General features: G+C 47.1%; 1 protein-coding gene across 9 annotated transcripts in view; it reads right to left on the bottom strand.

The window, feature by feature from the left end:
* Nucleotides 1-301: 301 nt before the first annotated feature.
* SFMBT2 (Scm like with four mbt domains 2) overlaps nt 302-21118 on the bottom strand; it is a 297168-nt gene continuing 276351 nt past the window's right edge. For all 9 annotated transcript variants that reach the window (XM_074405073.1, XM_074405075.1, XM_074405074.1 and 6 more), the window contains 5 exons: nt 18983-19158; nt 15053-15219; nt 14434-14697; nt 13476-13604; nt 302-5557 (listed from right to left, as the gene is read on the bottom strand). In XM_074405073.1, coding sequence (XP_074261174.1) covers nt 5417-5557; nt 13476-13604; nt 14434-14697; nt 15053-15219; nt 18983-19158 — 877 coding nt within the window. In that variant the 3' untranslated portion in view covers nt 302-5416. The remainder of the gene's footprint in view (nt 5558-13475; nt 13605-14433; nt 14698-15052; nt 15220-18982; nt 19159-21118) is intronic.

The following is a 21118-nucleotide window of genomic DNA, read 5'->3' as shown; positions in this document are numbered from 1 at the left end:
CTTTAAGTATGATAATAATAAAAAAGAAAGTGGGAGGGCTATAGGTTGCGTGAGGATACACAAGCATGTTTTAACAACACAAAAGAATAAATACAAGTTCCTTGATCGGAAAGTTCCATTCTGGAGCTAGAGGCGATTCTGAGAGGTCACACAGGACTTTGAGAGCCGCGGTCATTAACAACCTAGAAATAAGGCTTCAGTGTGTGGCAAGAAGAAAACAAAAACTTCAGAACAAAATAACTAATGCAGACGCTAAAGATAATATTGAATAACATTCAACATAAAAACCGAAACACTACCATAGAATTTATGTTTACTTTATTAACAATGTGGCTTACAAGTTTTTTTTCAAGTAAAAAGGGTTTTTCTCCATTTAGAATAGAAATTAAAATATAACTCTGATATAGATTTTCATTTATTTACATGAAAACATATATACAGAATACAATCTTACAGCAAACCAACAGCATGCCCTTTGTCCTGCAAATTTCGAAAGTAATGACACCAATTTTTCCCTTTTATGCACCAAAACATACACAAAATAGGAATCCAACTTCAATACAAACTATTGAAACTAGAATGCAAAACAGTGAAAGGGCTTTCAACATTCACGACGAGGGATAGTTTATGCTTCCAGAGATCGTGCTAGTTCCTGTTTCGAACAAGTGAGATGATTATTTTTTCTGTCATTTAAAAAATTATCCTCAATTTTTTTTATCCTAAGGTGATTTTTGGCCAACAATTGTTCTAGAATATTCATTTTTTTTTGCTAGCACATCTCTTCAGCCACACAAAAAGCCCTGCTCTGCCTTGGTTGGCGGCACAACTTTCATACTCACTGGGACCAAGTTCTTATTACTTAACGCCAACAGCACAGAAGGATTATGGCCCCTTCCTCAAACAATATGGAATTGTTTGAGTTGTTATTTATCATTTCAACTAGAGAGGTTCTGAATCAAAATTCAAGGCAGCACTCTATGTCAGCAATTATAATTTTTAGGTAAATCACATGGGTCAAAAGTAGCACAATTTGATTTTATCATAGTATGTTTGGGGTATCTGTAAACCCTTCTAGTGATAAGAGCTATGAGAATTAGTCAACTTAAGAATTCAACCACGTGAAAGAAAGTAATTTCCAGAAAACCCTTGAACAGAAAAGAGCAATAAACAAACAAAAAAAGTGAATTATTAAATTCTAATGGTTGCCAATACGGATTTCCCTTGCTATTTAATTATTGCACCAACGAGATATGAGCAGTATGGATATCTCGCCAACACTTTCTTCCTTAACAGCTACAGGTTTCTTAATTTACTACGTTTCCTTTCAAATAATTGCACGCGCGATCACAGCTTTCTAAAGACAGAAAAGGGAGGAAGTGGCGCCTTGATTCACCACCTTAATCCAAAAGCAGCGAAGATGCTCAAACCACAACAAAGATTTTTAACACTACTGGGTTTTTTTTAGTTCTATATACAGAAATAAATATAAATGGGTGTCCTATAAAATAAGTGTGAAAACCCCGAGTGCTTCTAAAACTGAGGGGGGACAGCTCTTAGAAAGGGGTGTTTGGCGTTAAGATAGAAGGCAAATCTCGGAACTTGCCGAACACAATGCTCAAAATCCTGTGAGATAAATTAGGGAAACGACACCCATCTTCAAAAGGCTGATCAAAGTCAACTCTAGAGAGGGCAGTAAAGGTCACAGGAGGAGCGTTCAAGGTGCAGGTGATTTTAACGTACTGAGGAACAAATCAAAGTAAACACAGGAAATAATCTTTAGAATGTGATCAAATAAGGTGGGAGAACCCAGAAGCGGCGCAGCTCAAATACTGTGTCTGACTCAAACTTGGATCCAATGACTCTAATTTTAAAAGCGAAGGCTGAGTTCCCCACACTGTGAAGCTCTGTGGTGACGTTACGGTGTTTTGCTTTCGTTCTGAAAGGCAAAGGAGTTCTGTGATGCCAGCAGTACCCTGTTCCTTTTCTAGTTGTTAGGTGTGGGATTTTGTGGACAGGATTTTTTTCAACATAGTACAAAAGCAGTCAAGAAGCGAGGAGCTGAAACAAGCTCCATTAGCTCAGGGCGAGACTGAGAGACGAGCTGTCGTGATTCAAGCGGAGGTGGCGTCTCTTTCTCAGGGTTTTGACATGGCGCAGATGGAAGAGGCTGCTGGGTCAGTTCCCATGGCATTCCACAGGATGTGAGTGCACTAAGGAGAGGACTTTGGTCCCAAAGGGTCATCAAGGAAAGACGGCGAAGAAATCATACCATCCAGGGAAGGAATGCGAGGAATCACTTCTTGGTGTTTAGACCATGACATTTTTGGCCTAGGGGCTACGGTGGCATTGGGACACACATGTCAAATCTACTTTTTCTGCCAAAAGCAACAAGGACACACAGAGAAAAATGCTCCATGAAATTGGCCCTATCTTTAAGACAGACGCTGGTGAGAGGTGAATCCTACAGAGACGTGAGAACACATTACAGTTCTGTACCAGAATTGCTGCTGATGTGAAGTCCACTCACCGTGACTGAAATTCCCCGAGAATCCAAGCTCAGAAGGACACTGGCAACACCTGGAGCATAAGCACCTCCTCGCTCCTAAAATCTTTCTGGGCTCTCCTCAAGGACTGGAGAGATGGCATAGAGACAACCGTCATGGTGATGCCAGGCTGTGCCCTCCCGTGCCGTCGCCACAGCCGTCTCCTCCCTGGCACGCGCACACACAGTGGGCACCCATGGTGACTGCGACTGCACAGAGAAGCACTGAAGTTAACTGTCGAGGTGAAAGACATGGAGAGTCTTGGGCACTTGGCCCCATGGGAAGCAAACACTTTCCCCAGAGACACTGGCTGCGTCCTTCTTGGGCTCCTGGTGGGTCACATTCCAGCTCTCTGGGTGGGCTCCGGAGACCCCCACCCAGAGGATCTCCTCCCTCCAATGCAGCACCTCCTCTCCGTGCCACCGCTGAGAAGGGAGACGGAAGTGGCATTTGTTCTGCAAGTCCCTGTTCTGTTGTGGCCACCACGTTCCCTCATCCTTGTCTCAAATACAACAGAAACAGCTCAGCTTGAAAAGGCCACGGTGAAGGATCAAGGAGTCAGCGCGGGCAGAATGCCAAAGTCTGGAAATCGATGTCCCTTCCAATCATCTGACAGGGTTTAACTCCACAAGACTGAGCGTTTAAGGCCAAAGCATGTGGCTGAGAAGGCAGGGGTGGATGGAGAAGGGCGGAGAGGTCAGAACTTGAGCTTAGAAGGAGAGCTGCCCGACGCAAGCCAACCACAGATCCCAGAGATGTCTCTGTCCGGGCACAGATGTCACCCTCCTCCCATCCGAGGCCTCCAGGCAGATCCACCAGCCAAACTCTAAAACTGGATTATAGAAATCGGCTGCAGGGGAGACCAAAAAGCCTCATCCATAAAGTATTTGTTTTCCATTCTCATCTGGAACCGTTACAGAATGTGAAGAAGTGAGCTTGGGCAATCAAAGTTTCCAAAAATCCCACCAAGAATCATATCTGAAAATGTCATAGAAATGCAAGCAGCTCATTAGCCCACCACAGGATTTTACTGCAACTGTGGAGACTCTAGTCCAAGGGACGAGCTCAAGGTGATTACGGAGGAAAAGCAGGGAGGCTGCAAAGCCTCTGCTCCCGGCATCTGCTCAGGAACCATGGAGGGTTCGGTTTCCTTGCATAAGTTTAAAAAGGCATCTAGGCAGCCGCCACAGCGGGACCCTGTAGTCCACGGGGTCTGCATGGAGATCCCAAATCACTCATGAGGATACGGAGATGGCTTCTGGTCCAAGAGGCCAGCCAACTCCCACAGCCACAGATACGCCTGCTCATGACCTGGAAGATTTAACACAACTGCCCAAGAAATTCCACAAGCAAACTCCAAGCCAGAAAGAGCTACGGGAAAGGCAGAATTAGACTGGGACCACTTCTTTCTCTTTCTTTTTGTCGTTTTTGGCCAATCCGGATCTTCCTTTCCTGCATGAGCAGGATGAATGCCAGCGGGAGACAGCGTGCTCGCCCCCAGACTCTGAGTGTCCACACCTGTCGCTTCACAGGAACCGAGGTCCAGAGTGACAAGTCACCCAAGATCTCAGAGTTAGTTCTCAGCAAATCCCGGGTGCCAAGTGGCTGACTCCAGATTCAGTGCTCATGCTGCATTGTGCCTGGTGCATATGAGGCCAGCTGGGGCAGAACAAGACAGAAGGAACACTCAGAGGGACTCCTGCTCGGTGATGCTGCAGTGATCCTTTTCAAGGGGTGTATCTGGTTCATGGAACGCTTCCCCCACATCTCGTTCCCTTTCTGCTCTCTGAAATTAAGCTTCTCCTTCGATATATAATCCAACATTTGCCTAAAGGACTCATTCCCTGATTCGGCTACAATTAAACCACAACAGTGGAGATCGTTGAGGGTCTAGAAAAGACTGGGTAGAGTTTGTCTCTACAGATATTCTAGGTTTCAATCAATAGCCATCCAGTTGGACCAGGCACAGTGGCTCATGCCTGTAATGCCAGAACATTGGGAGGCCAAGCTGGGCAGATCACTTGACGTCAGGAGTTCGAGACCAGCCTGGCCAACATGGTGAAACCTCATCTCTAAGAAAAATACAAAAATTAGCTGGGCACGGTGGTGGGCGCCTGTAATCCCAGCTACTTGGGAGGCTGAGGCAGGAGAATCACTTGAACCCAGGAGGCAGAGGTTGCACTGAGCTGAGATCATGCCACTGCACTCCAGCCTGGGCGACAGAGCATGACTCTGTCTCTAAAAACACAACACAACAAACAAACAGATAATCCAGTTGCACAGAGAAGCCTACTGGCCTCCTTCACTCCCCGTATTCCTAAGAGGCATCTCTAACAGAGGACAGAGCTTTAGCACATCTTTTCATAAGGACATCGCTGCCAGCTGTGTTAGAGAAAGGAGTTGCCACCAAGATGAAACCGTGTGTGCCACTTGACCAGTGTCACACGCCTATCCATAGGAAACAGCGTCGATAAATGTGCCCGTTTTATTACAGGAAGCTCTATGGCATGGGGTGAGGTTTCTTCCTTGGTGACATTCTTCGTTTTCAAAGAATGCAGGCCTCATTTTAAGAAACCTGGCTCCAAGGGAGCTGCCTGGTTTGTGGTGGGAGAAAGGCAAAATGTGGGTGAAGAAAGGCTGATGCACTACTTTTACTGGTGCTCTCCAGAAGTGACTTCTGCATGCCTCACTGTGCTTTGAAAACATGGGAACAGCTCACAGGCTGGCAGAGGCAGGAGATCCTGGGCTTCTGGCTTTCTGGTGATACTCAGTGTCCGTACCATGCAACATATCCTGGAAATCAAAGTTTCAGTCCTGGAAACCTTTACCAACACCACATCCCAGCGATAATGGGCCACCTCCCGAGGGCAGACTCAGTTGGCATACTGGGCGTAGAAAGCCACTTTGACTCTCTCAATCTGGTGGCATAACTTGATGGCAGGCCCGAGCTTCAGCTCCATGCACTCCTGCACCGTTGGGAGGGTCAGAAGCAGGAGTGCTTGGCCGTCAATGTCCTGCAGGAAAAGAAAGGCAGGTTGAGACCGGGCAGCGTGCACGGGGGGATGCACCTGTCACAGCAGGCTCCACCCTGGGGCCAAATGTGAGAAAAGGACGCTTTGTTTCATTCAATCCAGGCAAACCTGGCTTGATGACAGTCTTATCTTTGTGTTACTGAAATCTTTCTGCAACTGGGCACAGTGGCTCATGCCTATAATTCCAGCACTTCGGGAGGTTGAGGAGGGAGGATTGCTTGAGACCAGGAGTTTGAGACCAGCCTGGGCAATACAATGAGATACTGTCTCTACAAAAAATTAAAAATTTAGCTGGGCATGGTGGCACGAACCTGTGATTCCACCTACTCAAAGGCTGAGATGGGAGGATAACCTGAGCCCAGGAGTTTGAGGTTGCAGCAGTGAGCTGTGATCACACCACTGCATTCCAGCCTGGGCAACAAAGCAGGACGGTCTCTAAACAACAAAAACAAAAACAACAATACAAAGACAAGAGCTTTTGGCTGAGGGCATTCTGGCTACTCTGAAATTCACATACCTATCCCAGTGGGTAGAAAGAGGAGGGCGGCTGAGGGAATTGCTTCCTAAGCTTATCGTCCTTTGCTGGGAGAGCAACTCACCCTCCACCCCAGGCTGGGCCAGGTGCTCCCTAAGCTATGCTGTGACTTCATCTCAGCACTAAGCAAAGGGATCTCTACTAAAAGACAAGGCTCCCTCACCTCCCTGCCAAGGTTTGCCATTTCACTGTCAGGATGAGTGAGAAGATGCTCAAGACAGATAATGCCAATGACACAGCACAGTTTTTCATAAAGGAAAACCCACACAGACACACACATACACACACACACACACACACACACACACACACACACACCCCATTTACAGACACACACTGTTCAGAGCAAGGTGTTCCTCGTACATAGATCTGTTCCCACTGTATCCTGCTCAGCCCGTTTCTACCTACACACAGGGTATAAAGGAATTCATTCAATGAATGTTCAGTTGACTTTGCTTCCTGCAGGAGGAAGCATACAGAGACTCCAAAGCTCTAAGACCCTTCCACTGGACATCTCTGTCTCTTCAGCAGCTTGCTTCCTATAGTAATCTGGTTTATTCACGTAGATGTCATTTGACTGGACGGCTGAGTTTAACCGCAATCCTCCTTCCTATTTACCAAGATGATCTTAATAGTCCAGAGGGAGTCACTGAGGCTCTAAGAGATTGCAGGCCCCAGGCAATGATGAAGATCAGTGGTATGATGAGAGCATTAAGTGAACTCCGCATACTGGAATTTCTGCCACTTGCAGAAGAATTATACCCAGCGCTGCCAGAAGCCCCAAGGACATTAATAGCCAAGCAACAGCACAAGATCATATGTCTCAGACAACACCTATCAGTGACTTTCGCACAGGCAGCTTATTTTCTTAAACTAATGGTTTATTTAGCTGTCTTGAAAATATCTAAAGCAAAAAGTCAAAATGTGTATAAATGGTAGTCTTGAGCAGACTAATTTTCTAAGCAAGCATAATTCATCATCTGATCAGGTTCAAAAGACTAATGTTAAGAGGAGGAATACTTTATCTTCGGATCAGATTCAAAAGCAACAATATTCCCTAATAAGTACTGCAGCAATAAAAATGAAACATTAACTTTGAAAGTATCGATATGCATGTCATTTTTTATTTTTAAATTACAGACGAGCACTAGCTATGATGTAAGCAACTTGAAGCCACGCTCAACCAAGACGCAAAGGTGACCTTATCAAACCACAAAGTAAACAGATCTGTCTTGTACACATACTAAAGGCAGGAGACAAACTATAGAAAACTGTCACCATATTTTCATGCTATGTTGATATCATTTTTCCCTTTCTCTATAGTGCCTGCACATGTTATTTTACTCTTTTCAGACGCTACTGATTGTAGCTAGGGGGATTAGGGGGTAATGTGAAATAGTGTTTGGCTCCAGGTCACAAAGAAACCAAGGGGACCACTGGCTTGAGGCCTGTTAGCCAATTCAATTTTTCAGAGCCAAATCCACATATTAAAACAGACCGAGAGGGCAAAGGGATAGGCAACTGAAGTCTTCTAAGTATCATGGGTCTCTTAAAAACACATTTTAAGTAGGCAGGGGGCTGATGTTCTATTTTATTCTGTTCTGCGGATGTCGTTAAACCGTGGACAGGTGGCTTAACCATTAAGTTCAATGACTGACACCCACACAACAGGATAGAATAGAAATAAAACTTATTTTACTTTCACCAGGAAGTTTACTTTCTTGGTGAAAATTAATGTCTGGAAAAGCTAGCCAATCTGACTATGATCACACAGGTAGTTAGAGACAGTACTGGAATCAGAACTGTCGTTTTCTGACATTAAACTTTTTTTTAAAATTTTTTTTTTGAGACAGAGTTTCGCTCTTGTTACCCAAGCTGGAGTGCAATGGCCCGATCTCGGCTCACCGCAACCTCCGTCTCCTGGGTTCAGGCAATTCTCCTGCCTCAGCCTCCCGAGTAGCTGGGATTACAGGCACGCACCACCATGCCCAGCTAATTTTTCTGTATTTTTAGTAGAGATGGGGTTTCACCATGTTGACCAGGATGGTCTCGATCTCTTGACCTCGTGATCCACCCGCCTCGGCCTCCCAAAGTGCTGGGATTACAGGCTTGAGCCACCGCACCCGGCTTCTGACATTAAACTTTGAAGGGAAAACTCTAGCTCAGTCTTTAACATCTTTAACTTAGTCACGATGGGGATTCAGTCACCACTGAATATCAGCACTAAAATCTTTATGTAACTCTTTCTCTACAGAAAATTACACTGAAGGTGGCCGATGGATGTACCACATTTAAAAGTGCAGGTGCACACACTCATTTATTTACTTGCCAATATTTATTGAGCATCTACTAAGTGGCAGACTCTTGGCTGGCTTCTGGGGAACATCACAGTGAACGAAGGAAAGGTTCCCTCTCCGGACACCCCATGAATCTGAAGGGCGGCAGACAAATTAATAGACTATTAGGATACAGGGATGTTAACATATGGATGCAGAGCTAAGGGTTCAAACAGGACAGGCAACCAGGACAGTCTAATAGGGGCACCCAAAGGGCTTCCAACTGAGATGTCAGGGACCAGTGGCCATTATTAAGGCCAAAAGGGACTGAAGGAACACAGGTAGTTCCCTGGAACATAGAATTCCAGGAAACTGGGGAGATATCTAAAGTAAAATCATGACAAGCCCAGAAAGCCACTTCATTTGGAAGGCTATTTTCTCTTTCAAGGATTATTTAGATAACAGCATAGCTCACAGATGGTTTAATTTTTATAAACATATAAAAATTCCTATATAACTGAGAGTTGCTGGCAGATCACTTTTAATGTTAAATACAGAATCACCATAAATGGACTAATTGTAAAGAAATGAAATATGATGAGATATACAACATGCTTAGCAGAGGACAAAATTAAATCTGTTTTGATAGAGCATTCAAGTGAGGACTTGGTAGTTCCTAATGGAGGTATTCAGGTCTAGAGAAGTCAAGTAAGGGCAGCTTAATTTGGACTAAGCTATAAACTACCCTGAGATTTTTTTCATTAAGTTCAATTGATCATTTGGACAGTCTACTCATCATCCTGCCACTGACTGATGAAAGCTGAATGAATGGGTAAAATTTTTAGAGTTTTGTGTGTTCTTAGTTATGGATGAGTGGCTTTTTACTGTGTAATGTACAGGTTTGCAGCATTAAATGATGGAGTATAGAACTTTTAAATGGTTGCCATAACATTTCAGAAATAAAAGGTATAGATGCTGGTAATGGGGAGTTTATAATTTTTGCAAATGCTCCTAGTGATTACAATAATCTATGCATTTATAACATTCAGGGCATGTGTGAAAGAGAGCAATGACCATTCTGTGCACTGTGATCTCATTCACATGCCAGTGAATAAAGTCTCCGGGTTCCTTCTAGCTCATCCAAAATCTCAGACAATGCCTGCAGTGACCTGCTGGGGACCTCACCAAATCAGAGTATTTGGGCTAAATGATGATGAACAAATTACTAAAAATTAGTAATGAAAGGTGTGATGGGACAGAAAAGGACTCCAGTGCCATGTACTTCAGACAGCCCAGTGGGCAATGGCTTTTTATTCCAACTAGTGAACCTGCTAATGTGAAATGTGAAATCAGACAGGAATGAGACGACGATCAGTGAACACCTACCTATGTTTCTCTCTCATGAGAAAAAAAAGTAGGGATGAAGGGCAAGGCTTTCACTGATATTAGAAGTGCAGCAGGGCTAAACTCTGTCTCTACTAAAAATACAAAAACTAGCTGGCCGTGGTGAAATTCCAGCTACTCTGGGGACTGACGCAGGAGAATCGCTTGAACCCGGGAGGCAGAGGTTGCAGTGAGCTGAGATTGTGCTATTGCTTTCCACCCTGGGCAAAAAGAACAAAACTCCATCTCAAAAAATAAACAAAATAAGAGCAACTTGATTCTACAAGGGGGATGGTGTCAGCGGTGTTCCATTTCCTTGAAGACTGAGCTTAGGGAAGGCATGAAACTTTTCTCTGGTGTTATCAACCGGGTTTAGAAATACAAGAAAGGAAGACTGAATACTTTTCCCCAACCAACTTTGCTTGACTTTCTTGCTTATTACTAAGAAGGTATACACAGTGTAGACAGACACAGGAGCTATTAACATTTCAAGGTGTAAGCCCTCATACCAAACCTGGAATCCAGAAATGAGAAATCTGCTCTTCATTCCGGCCTAATTAAACTTCTTTTTTGTTTTGTTAAAACTAAGCATTTGAGCCTAAACATAAAAACAAAACATTAGACTAACACAGAATGCCATACCTCGTATCTTTAGCTATCAGAAGGTACCTTACAGGGACTGAATCTGTATATGTTGAATGCACAAAGGGAGCAACATATACACAACCAAACCCGTGTGATCCGCACTTGTCATGTATTTGAATACAATGCTTTTCTCACTGCAGCACCACTGTCAATAAACACCAGACAGGAAAAGTACTGCATTGGCCAACACTTTACACAGGATTTCAATCTAGTGCTTTATTTTTGTTTTCAAGATGGAGATATGGCTTATCAATGAGCCCCCGATCACCTAAGTCCTTGCATTTCTTAGAATTGTCTTTCTTTCCTGTTTGTGTGTTCTCTGAAGGGACAAGCTCATCACCCAGTTTCTTTAGTTGTAAGGAAGTCTCTCCCTGGTTGCTTTTCAGAGTTGCCTAGACAGGAAGGGCAGCCAACATCAGAAGGTCAGGAGGTGACTCCCTCTGCTTCCAATCACTCTTTTTTTTGTTTTTGAGATGGAATCTTGCTCTGTCACCCAGGCTGGAGTGCAGTGGCACGATCTTGGCTCACTGCAACCTCCGCCTCCCAGGTTTTCAAGAGATTCTCCTGCAACAGCCTCTCAAGTAGCTGGGATTACAGGCGCCCACCATCATGCCTGGCTAATTTTTGTATTTTTTTTTTTTTCTTTTTAGCAGAGACGGGGTTTTACCACGTTAGCCAGGCTGGTCTTGAACTCCTGACCTCAAGTGATCTGCCTGCCTCAGCCTCCCAAAGTGTTGGGATTACAGGCCTGAGCCACCATTCCCGGCCTAATCATTCTTTCAGCATGAACTTAGTGGGTGTCTGTGGAAGGTTCTAGTGGTCATCAATAGGATAAACTACTTCATCGCTTGGACTTCTTGGGATGCAGGGGAAAGAACTTTGAATGACAAGAACTACTCTCTTTGGGTGGCGCTGGGGACCATAGCAATTTGCTTTTTTCAGTTCATTGCTGCATGAATTTGGGAGGAAAGCTGGGAAATCTCCTGGGTATGCGGTGAGTCACATGTCTTTTATGCTTCCTGATTTAATGCTAGAAATATCCTCTTTCTAGATTACTGGTTTGTATGACCGAAAAAGACACTGAATAAAGCTATCTTTAAGTTTATTATATGAAAAACAGTATTTTTTTTAACATGAGGTCTTCAAACACAGATATTTACACCAGAACAATGCAAGAAACTTCAACAAATTAAGCACAGAGTAGAGCAAGAGTCTTGTATTTTCTGCAAAGCCAGTGAAGCAGGATGCAAGGTGGTATGTGCAAAGAGAGTGGCAACTTGTTTTTATATTAATTTCAGGGAAAATGTAAGTAAAAACCCTCTCTTTTTCCTTAGGACACATCATCATATATCTTATGTTTCAGCTAACTATACTCATTTCATCTGCTGGACTATAGATTCCTTTAAGGTAGAAATTAACATTATTGTGTTTGTCCATCACCATACTATGGTCTTAAAAATATTTTATGTAGAAAGAAGAGAAAATTTCTGAGGCCTCTGTTCTGTTCCATTGGTCTGTATCTCTGTTTTGGTACCAGCACTATGCTGCTTTGATTACTGTAGCCTTGTAGTATAGTTTGAAGCCAGGTAGCACAATGCCTCCACCTTTGTTTTTGTTTTGTTTTGTTTCGTTTTGCTTATGATTGTCTTGGCTATGCAGGCTTAAAGAAAACATGGCACATATACACCATGGAATACTATGCAGCTATAATAAAGGGTGAGTTCAGGTCCTTTGCAGGGACATGGATGAAGCTGGAAACCATCATTCTCAGCAAACTGACACAAGAACACAAAACCAAACACTGCATGTTCTCACTCGTAAGTGGATGTTGAACAATAAGAACACATGGACACATGGGGTTGGGGTGGCTGGGGGACGCATAGAAGAGGGTGGGGGGATTGGGGAAGGATAACATTAGGAGAAATACCTAATGCAGATGACGGAGGGATGGATGCAGCAAACCACCATGGCATGTGTACACCTGTATAACAATCCTGCACAATCTGCATATGTACCCCAGAACATAAAATAGAATTAAAAAATAATAATAATAATAAAAGAAAGACGAGAAAACTTTATGTAGAAAGAAGAGAATATTTCATGTAGAGGAAGGTAAGAAAACGATGATGAAAGCGGCATTCAAAACAACACACTGGTCGGTGGGCTTCCACTCCGGGCAGGCCAGGTAGACACCCCATTCCCTCCTGCTCCCACTAGGCGTAAGTAAGATCTGTGGGCATTAGACAGGAATCTACAAACAGAAGCCTCTGGAAGAAGAGAGGACAGCAGGCCAGTCAGGGGCCTGGGACCCCAGCTGATGGCACGTGCTGAGCTCTCGGGTTGTTTTTGTTGTTTGTGTGTGAGCTGCACGCACCTGAGACTTGGAGCTGAAGAAGCTGCAACCTACATTTGCCAAAAGGCACCAACAGGGGGCTGAACCAAAGCCGGCTCTCTCCAGACAAAGGGCTGGCCAAGGGGTGGCCCAGCAAGACAAACAGCTGTTAGATGGCAGCATCTCTTCTGCACCCGGACATCGTAGGGAGGGCTGGCCGGGCCCCACAGACGGCAGCCAAGGCAGAGTGAGCCGCCCTGACTTCCAGCCTGGCCAGGGGGCAACTGGGCACCCCATCCCACCACCGAGGTGGCATCTGAAAGGGCCAGGCAGCAGGGAACTGGGACTCCCACTCCTGCGTGGTGGTAAAGAGCCCCCATTGTAGGGTTGGAAGAGATGGCAGGGGGAACGTTGACTCGCACCCCTCATCTGATAGCAGCAGGCACCTCCTGTCTCTGCTGAGGGTGACTACAGCTGGGAGAGTCACCCTCCGCCCCCTGCTGTGGTACTGGTGAGGTGAGTGAGGAGCAAGAATGAGGCTCTCTCTCTCTCTTCCCTGCCAGGAGGCCCTCAGAAGGGACCTCGGAAGGAGCCGGGTCTCGCTACCTGCCCAGCAGCGCCAAGGAACCCCCACGCAGGTGTCACGAGGAAGCTGGCTGGGACAGGTGGTTCATTTCAGATCCAGAGTCTCAGTACATCAAACCATTGACACACGGCAAGCCACTGTACCTGCTCCTGAAATATCTTGGCCAAGGGGGCACAGTCCGTCAGCTTAATGAACCTCACCACGTCGGTGACCGTCCACTCCAACGGGTTGCTCTCCAGAACCAGTCTCTCCTCCTCCTCCTGTTTTGTGTCCTGCAGAGAAAGAGCAGGAGGAGCTCAGCTGAGGCACAGACCATTGGCTGGGTCCTCTCAGCACTCCCCAGGCTCCGTCGCTCCTGGCCAGGAGCAACTGCCTCCCTTTCCTCCCTCACTGGGCACCTGAACAAACTACCCACACTCTCAGTTCCTGGGAAAATTCTTCACTCTGTGATGATGTCCCCTGCGATGTCTCATGTGCCTTCAGAGGGAAGAAGGCAGGCACAGGGACAGTGGCTCTGCCTGCCTAGTTCAGGAAACCTTGCGGCTGCTTAGGAACAAAGTGTCTCTGCTTAGAGAAAAGCCGAGAAATACAAGAGGCACGTCCAAGAAGGCACGAGAGAGTTCACGCGATGTTTCTGTAATGGTGCCAGTGACCCTTTCTGCTGATCTCACACCACCCACTGGGCTAGGGGAGACCTAAAACATGATTAAATACTTTAAAACATCACAGAGGTGTACTGTAGAGGGGACATGGGAGCTGACACAGGGCAGTTACGGGAGATGCAAGGAAGGAGGTTCTGGAAACCAGGAGTCCAGAGGAACCCAAGGACTGTGCCTTCCTCCTGACAAGCACCCAGGTGTCACTAAAGCTGTCCGGGAAAGAGATGCTACCTCCACCCTGGGAGCTGCATTCTGATGGTGAAAGGCCCCTGCACCCAGAGGTGAAGCGCCAGCCTCTGTTCCTGACTTGGGAACGGGCTAGAGCAGGTGCTGCCACTGGAGGCATTTTAAACAGGTTTCCCGGCATCGTGTCCCTGAACTGTAACATGTGTGCTTCTTCAGACCCAGCAGGAACCCCTCTGCCCCCATGCCCGGGCGTCACCTCTGTCCCCTCGGGCTTGGCTGGCGGGCACTTCTCCCCTTCCTCTGCAGAGGAGGCGGCCGGTGCCCTGCGGCCCCTTCGTGTCCTCTCCGGGGGTGGCAGGCGTGGGGGCTCTGAGCCGCTCCGCAGGGTGACGGCCCTCCGGGGCCGGGCCGAGGGCGCCTCCGCTGACGATGTGTCCGTCTGGTCATCCCGGAGCTCGGAGCCGGTCTCCTCACTGGCGGTGTCGTCGTCCATGGCGTCCGCGTCCTCTTCCTCACTTTCCTGAGAAGAAAAAGGCATTTAAGGGGCTGGTGGCAAGGGGTCCCCGTGGTCAGGCCACTGGGTCCTGCAGTCAGACCCTGGGCCCAGTGCAGACCCCTTAAAAGCCCTGTCCCGGGTAGCCTCTAAACTGGAGCTGATGGTCCCACCCATGGGCCCTACGAGGCCCCTTCCCAGCCAAAGCAGCTGGACATGCTACATTCGTTTCCAGTAAGTAAGGAGGAGGGGGTGTCTTCTTTGGTGTTTCTGACCACCCTGCCACAATGTCCAGAGCCACCTCTGCTGTGAAGCTGCCACACCTGCCGGTCAGGGCCAGACGGCAGAGCCACAGGCTGGAGGGCGCCTGGGCAGTACCTACCTCCCCCGAGCCTGCTGTGAAGTCCACGGCAGAAGACCTCCGTTTCTTCTGCACAAAAATGGATTTCCGTCGCTTCCTCCGCCTGGTGGGTTTGGGGTGTCCGCTGTCGGGGTTGCTTTCTCCGATGGGGGGCTTGGAGATCTTCTTTCTCTTTCCATAGTAATAGGCTGTAGGAAGGAAGATAAGAAACTTTTGAAGGCTATCCACACACACACAGACATGAACAGAGAGAGGGAGAGAGGAAGGAGGGAGACCATTCTTTCATCTGGTATCTCTGTACCTTAGGAAGTCATTCTGAGAAAACATCAACACGGGGAGAAGTGAAATCCATTTCTACTAAAAATACAAAAATTAGTCAGGTGTGGTGGCACACACCTGTAATCCCAGCTACTCAGGAAGCTGAGGCAGGAGAATCACTTGAACCCGGGAGGCAGAGGCTGCAGTCAATCAAGAAACCAAGATGGTGCCACTGCACTTCAAGCTGGGCGACAGAGCAAGACTCTGTCTCAAAAAAAATAAATAAAAAGAAGCGCTGCCCAGGTGCTTCAGGTCAGGAAGGTATTTGGGCTGAATTTGGCCCCTCCCCAGTGTTGAAGCCTGAACCCCCTAAGTAACTGTATCTGGAGGTCAGTGACATTAATGAGGTCATAAAAGTGGAGCCTGGCGTCGGGGAGAGACACCAAGAACACACGACCCAGAAGAGAGGCCCCACGAGGACACGGGGAGCAGGTGGCCACCTTCAGGCCCAGGAAGGATCTCATCAGAAACCAAAGCTGCCGACACCCTGATCTTGGACGTCCAGCCTCCAGGACTGTGTGAAGTAAGCATCTGCAGTTAGAGCTCCGAGTCTGTGGTATTTTATTGCAATAGCCAGAGCGCACTTCTGCAGAAGGTGAAAGAGACAAAGGTGTCCACAGTTCTCACGGGAGTTTATCCGCTCCCTGTCCGGGCCCCAGACACTGCAGAGAGTGGTGGCTATGACATCCTCTGGCACGTTCTGACACCTGCTCCCAAGTCTGAATCTTGAGCAGTCAGTCAACAAGCACTGGGTGAACATCTGCTGGCGTGGTCTTGGCATGAGGGACTCCCCCAGCTCTTGATCTGACCAAGACAAGCCATGATCCTGAACACGTGGGCCAAGTTCACCATGTGCCTTTCCTCTTTTCAGAGTTCCTTCTCTATTACATCATTGCGTACTTCAGTCCCTTCTCATTTGGTGGGACTCAGGTTACTACTGAATTCTATAGCAGAGACACAGGTATATATCTTAATTCAAAAAAATTATTGAACTTTAGTAATGATTAATGTTTTAAAGAAACTAAATGTGTCATCAACTAATGAAAACCACCACTAAGGACCCAGCATTCAATTATGGCCCAGACGCCTACTCATTAACTAAAGGCTCAGCTGTCCCACTATGTGACACCCATGAGCCACAGTCACGGAATGCAGCCAAGGAACCTTTATTCATGGACGGGTGGGCCAAAAGAAAATGGCAATGCCCTGGTGAGTGATGCTCCCCTGGCTGTGCCCATGTGTTCTCCGTGTTCAACACCCACTTATGGGTGAGAACATGTAGTGTCTGGTTTCCTGTTCTTGTGTCAGTTTGTTGAGAATGATGGTTTCCAGCTTTATCCATGTCCCTGCAAAGGGTGGAGGTTGAGGGGAGGGATATCAGGGGATGGGGGGATTGGGGAGGGACAGCATTCGGAGAAATACCTAATGTAGATGACGGGGTGATGGATGCAGCAAACCACTATGGCATGTGTATACCTATGTCACAAACCTGCACGTTCTGCACACGCACCCCAGAAATTAAAGCATGAAAAAGAAAAAAAAAGAAAACGGCGAATGCACAGCCTCCACTCTGCAGCGGCCGTCTGCAGGAAGCATGATTTCAGCGCATCTTCACAGTGCTGGGCCATGGGCTTCATCCTTTCTGCACCCCAATTTCCTTATGCACAAAATGAGGCCATCAGGACTAACAAGCATAGGTTTCCTTTGGCCTAAAACCCTCTGTCTCACCCCCTCCCCTGCATTTGATCACAGCACGGCATTTGGAAAAACCATCGAGAAGCCACACAGCAGGAGTCCCGTAACTCCCAGGAAGCACACCTGCTCCGGGGAGCCCAGCCTGTTCTCATCAACCTCTTGAGAGGAGCAGCTGGCGGGAGGCCTTGGAACAATGTCCCGTGTTCAGTTCTGCAGGGACCGTGTTCCGCAGTGAGCAGGAATGAGCTGCTGTGGGAGAGCACTGCTCTGTGGCCATCTCCAGGTACAGGGCAAATGAGCAAGCCTCTGTCTCCACTCAAACCCCAGGCAGGTTCAACAGGGCTGGGGCAGGCTGGCTTTTTAGAAGCCAGTGACTGGGGATGAGAATTGGTTTTAGGGAATGCAGCCAAAGGTCAGTATGTGTTTAGAGCCTTAGAATGAGACTGGGTGACCCTTGCTTTTCCAGCGCTTGACTCCACCAAAATATCATTCTGTCCTCCTCCCACTGGAGCCTGAGTTCGGTCTGTAGTAACGTTCATTATAAAACAACCCAAAGGATCTGGGGATTTAGGAGTTTTACTCTATGAGACCCAGAGACAGCTCTGAGTTGATTTCAGCAGTGCTGAATGGGAGGCGTGGGACCCTGCTCCTTCCCAGCTATTCCCGGTAGGTAAGTATGCACCATGCATGGCAAAGGTGAGCCCTCGGTCAGACCTTTCTTACTCGGGGGCTGCTGTTTCCCAGTGAATCCCTCCCCTGGAAAAAGGTGAGGGGATGCAGAAACAAGCTCTTCTGGAATCAGATGACGTGCTGGGCCGACGTACGTGCAGGCCCTGCCTGAGAGCCCTGTGCGCCAAATATTGGGGGCTCTGTGTGATCAGTGAGGGTGCAGCTGATCTCCATCAGAAGGCGAAGTGGGAAGGAGAGACTGTGTGTTGTGTGTGTGTCAAAATACCCTGATAGGTAGATAAAATACAAAGAAGCTAACACTGTGAACAGTGTTTCAAGTGCATTCAGATTTCTGGTTCCAGCACCCATGTTGACAAACATCATAAATGACCGTGGCTCACAGAGCACTAGCCACATGGCCAGGCCCTTGTCACACCCCAGCTGGCTGGAATGTGGCTGGCAGAGCCAACTTCCAGGTCACTGCCCCTTGCATTAGAGAGAACTGAGGGGAGACGCAGGAAACTCAGAACTGCAGGTCAGAGGGAGAGATCCGGGCTCGGGCACAGGAGGTGGAGGTGTCTGGGAGTGGCTACCGTGAATGGAGAAGATCATCAGAAGGGGAGAAGGGCAGGGCTTGGGGGAGGTGGTTGCCTGAAGCCAGAGATCCTTGAATGGGACTGGGGATGAAGAGGCAAGAGCTGAAGGTGTCGGAGTGGGGACAGCTCTGAGTCCTGCACCGTGTGTCCTGGGACAGAGGCAGCAAAGAAAGTGGTGGTGGATTCTGAGCCCTCCATGGCTCTCCTTGGTGGGGGTGCTGAGGAAGGCATCTAAACATGAGAAGCCGATTATGACGAGGGTGTGGCATCCGTATGAAGTAGGGCAATGAAAGGGTCATTATACTTTCCCAGAGTAAGGACTGAGAAAGCCATCCAGGTCACTGTCACTGTGATCAAGTTTATTGTGCTTTCCCGCCATCCATGGAGCTGTAGAGTCAATCGATGCACTGAAACCCAGGACGGTACACACGGTTTCTTTTCTTTTCCAAGGCCTACCAGTGGAAATTCATCCTGTTTTAAATCATCCCAGCCCCTCCGTATGTCAGTCTAAAAACCTACAGCAAATCTTTAAACATCCTTCCACAGCAATTCCTATGGAAGACTAGTCGAAAGGTTCAAAAGGAAGAACACAAATGATACCAAACCCAAATCCCTTCCAGCCCAGCTCAGGCCCCTGGCACCATGCGATTCTTTTTTCATCATTTGTACTTACTGTACTTGGTTTTGGTATGAATGGAGCAGTTCTCCGGGCAGTGTTCAGACACTAGCACCGGACTAAACAAATTCGGACAGCACTCTAGCTTGGCACAGACTCGGCGGCAGAAATTCGCGACCTGGTCCGATGTCCGTACGATTTTGACCACAGCCCTGTAGGTTTTGCCTCTGTATCTAGAAAAAGCGGGGGAAAGCAATGGTAAGACCCGATGATGATTCAGATCTATTCTGTACAGCGTATTCCAAAGGCAAGGCAGCAACTTCATTTTCTGACGACAAAGCATACCATGCGTGATTTTCCATGTCATTTCTGTTATTTCTCACAGAGATATTTATAAGAAATGCTTACTAGTGTGCAAAAAAATATGTCCTAACAGTGCTAAACCAGAATCCACTTCCACAAAGACACCCCATTTAACACACCCTCATTTTGTTATATACAACTTCATACCAAAGATGAGTGGGCAGGGTACATACCTAACGGGCTGGCTCTCGAAATGAGGTTAGTGAAGTTTAACGGGTACTTTCCTGTTGATACCGTATTTCATTTTTGAAAAATGTGAGTGCATATGGGACCATAATCCTGCCTTGAAAACCATGTAAATTCAGAACACTGAAACGGTATCTTTGTCAAGGCTGTGTATCATATTGCTGAAATGGGGACGATTTCCATTATTCATAAATGGCATCTGCGCAGAATGGTGAGAGGTAGGCAAGGTCACATTTAAATGGAGAGAAACACAATGGGTTTTATAAGGCGAAAAAAAGACAACAACAACAACAAACACACACACACACACACACACACACACACACACACAAAATGCAGAGTGACTGTATGACTGGGACCTGGAAACTGAGTGAAGACTCCCAGCCTTGCAGACACTGGCAGCACGTGGCTTCAGTGTAAACAGAAAGTAATGGGTCTCAGGGGATCAGTGACAGTTAAAGGAAAAGGCTGCTGTATTTCTCAAGCGTAAAGGAAGCAACGTAAAATGGTAGTGCCGCTTACCATACTGTGCCCATGAGGGTAACCAGCCACTCCTCTTCTCTAGGTTGGGATGGTGAAAGATGGCTCCAGGAACTAAAACTTGCTTCCACCTGCTCTCCAGCCTCCCCCCTTCCCCACCGCACCCGCCTCCATGGCTTCAGTTCCTTTTTCCAAAGCCGTAAGCTGAGTCCTTTCTGAACATGCACACCCGCACTGCAATTCCCCATGGCCTCTAGTCTTGATGGAGCGGTAGGTAGTGGATGAAATCACACTGCAAGGAGAATGCACGCGGGAATCAACAGTCCTTCATAAACGTCTCTATTTCTTATTAGACTGAGGTCTTTGGAAAACTGCAGTCTATTTGCATATTAGGAATCATAAAAGGCATTTCTCCAGTTAAATCTCCTCCCAAAAGTGGTAACTGAGGGGCCTCACATAGGAGGCCTTCATTCTTATTATGGATTGAACTGTGTCCTCCCCAAATTCGTATGTTCATAACCCTCGATAGGACTGTAATTGAAGATGGGGCTTTCAATGTGGTAATTAAATGAGGTCAGAAGGGTGGGGCCCTAATCCAATAGGACTGGTGACCTTGTAAGGAGATGAAAGGCTGAGTGTGGAGGTTAGCCCTTATAATCTCAGCACTTTGGGAGGCCAAGGTAGGAGGATTGCTGGAGCTCAGGAGTTTAAGACCAGACTGGGCAGCACAGTGAGATCCTCATCTCTACAAAAAAATTAAAATCTAGCTGGGCACAGTGGGGCACTACTGAGGAGGCTGAGAAGGCTGAGGCAGGAGGATTCCTTGAGCACAGGAGGTCAAGGCTGCAATAAGCTATGATTGTACCATTGCACTCCAGCCTGGGCGACACAGTGAGGTTCCCCCGCTAAAAAAAGATGAAAAGTCACTAGGGGTGTATATGCACAGAGACTAGACCAGGTGAGGGCAGAGGGAAAAGGTGGCCATCTACAAGCCAAAAAGAGAAGCTTAAGGAGAAACCAACTCTGGCACCTTCATCTTGGACGTTTGGCCTCTAGAGCACTGAGAAAATAAACAACATTGTTGAAAAGCCATGTGGCCTGTGGCTCTTTGCTGTGGCAGCCTGAGCTGACTGAGACGAGACTCATACCTCCAGGTGGAAGTGA

This window comes from Saimiri boliviensis, chromosome 8, assembly GCF_048565385.1.
Source record: "Saimiri boliviensis isolate mSaiBol1 chromosome 8, mSaiBol1.pri, whole genome shotgun sequence".
NCBI lineage: Eukaryota > Metazoa > Chordata > Mammalia > Primates > Cebidae > Saimiri > Saimiri boliviensis.
The sequence above is the reverse complement of the archived record's forward strand: the minus strand, read 5'-3'. Positions and strand labels throughout refer to the sequence as shown.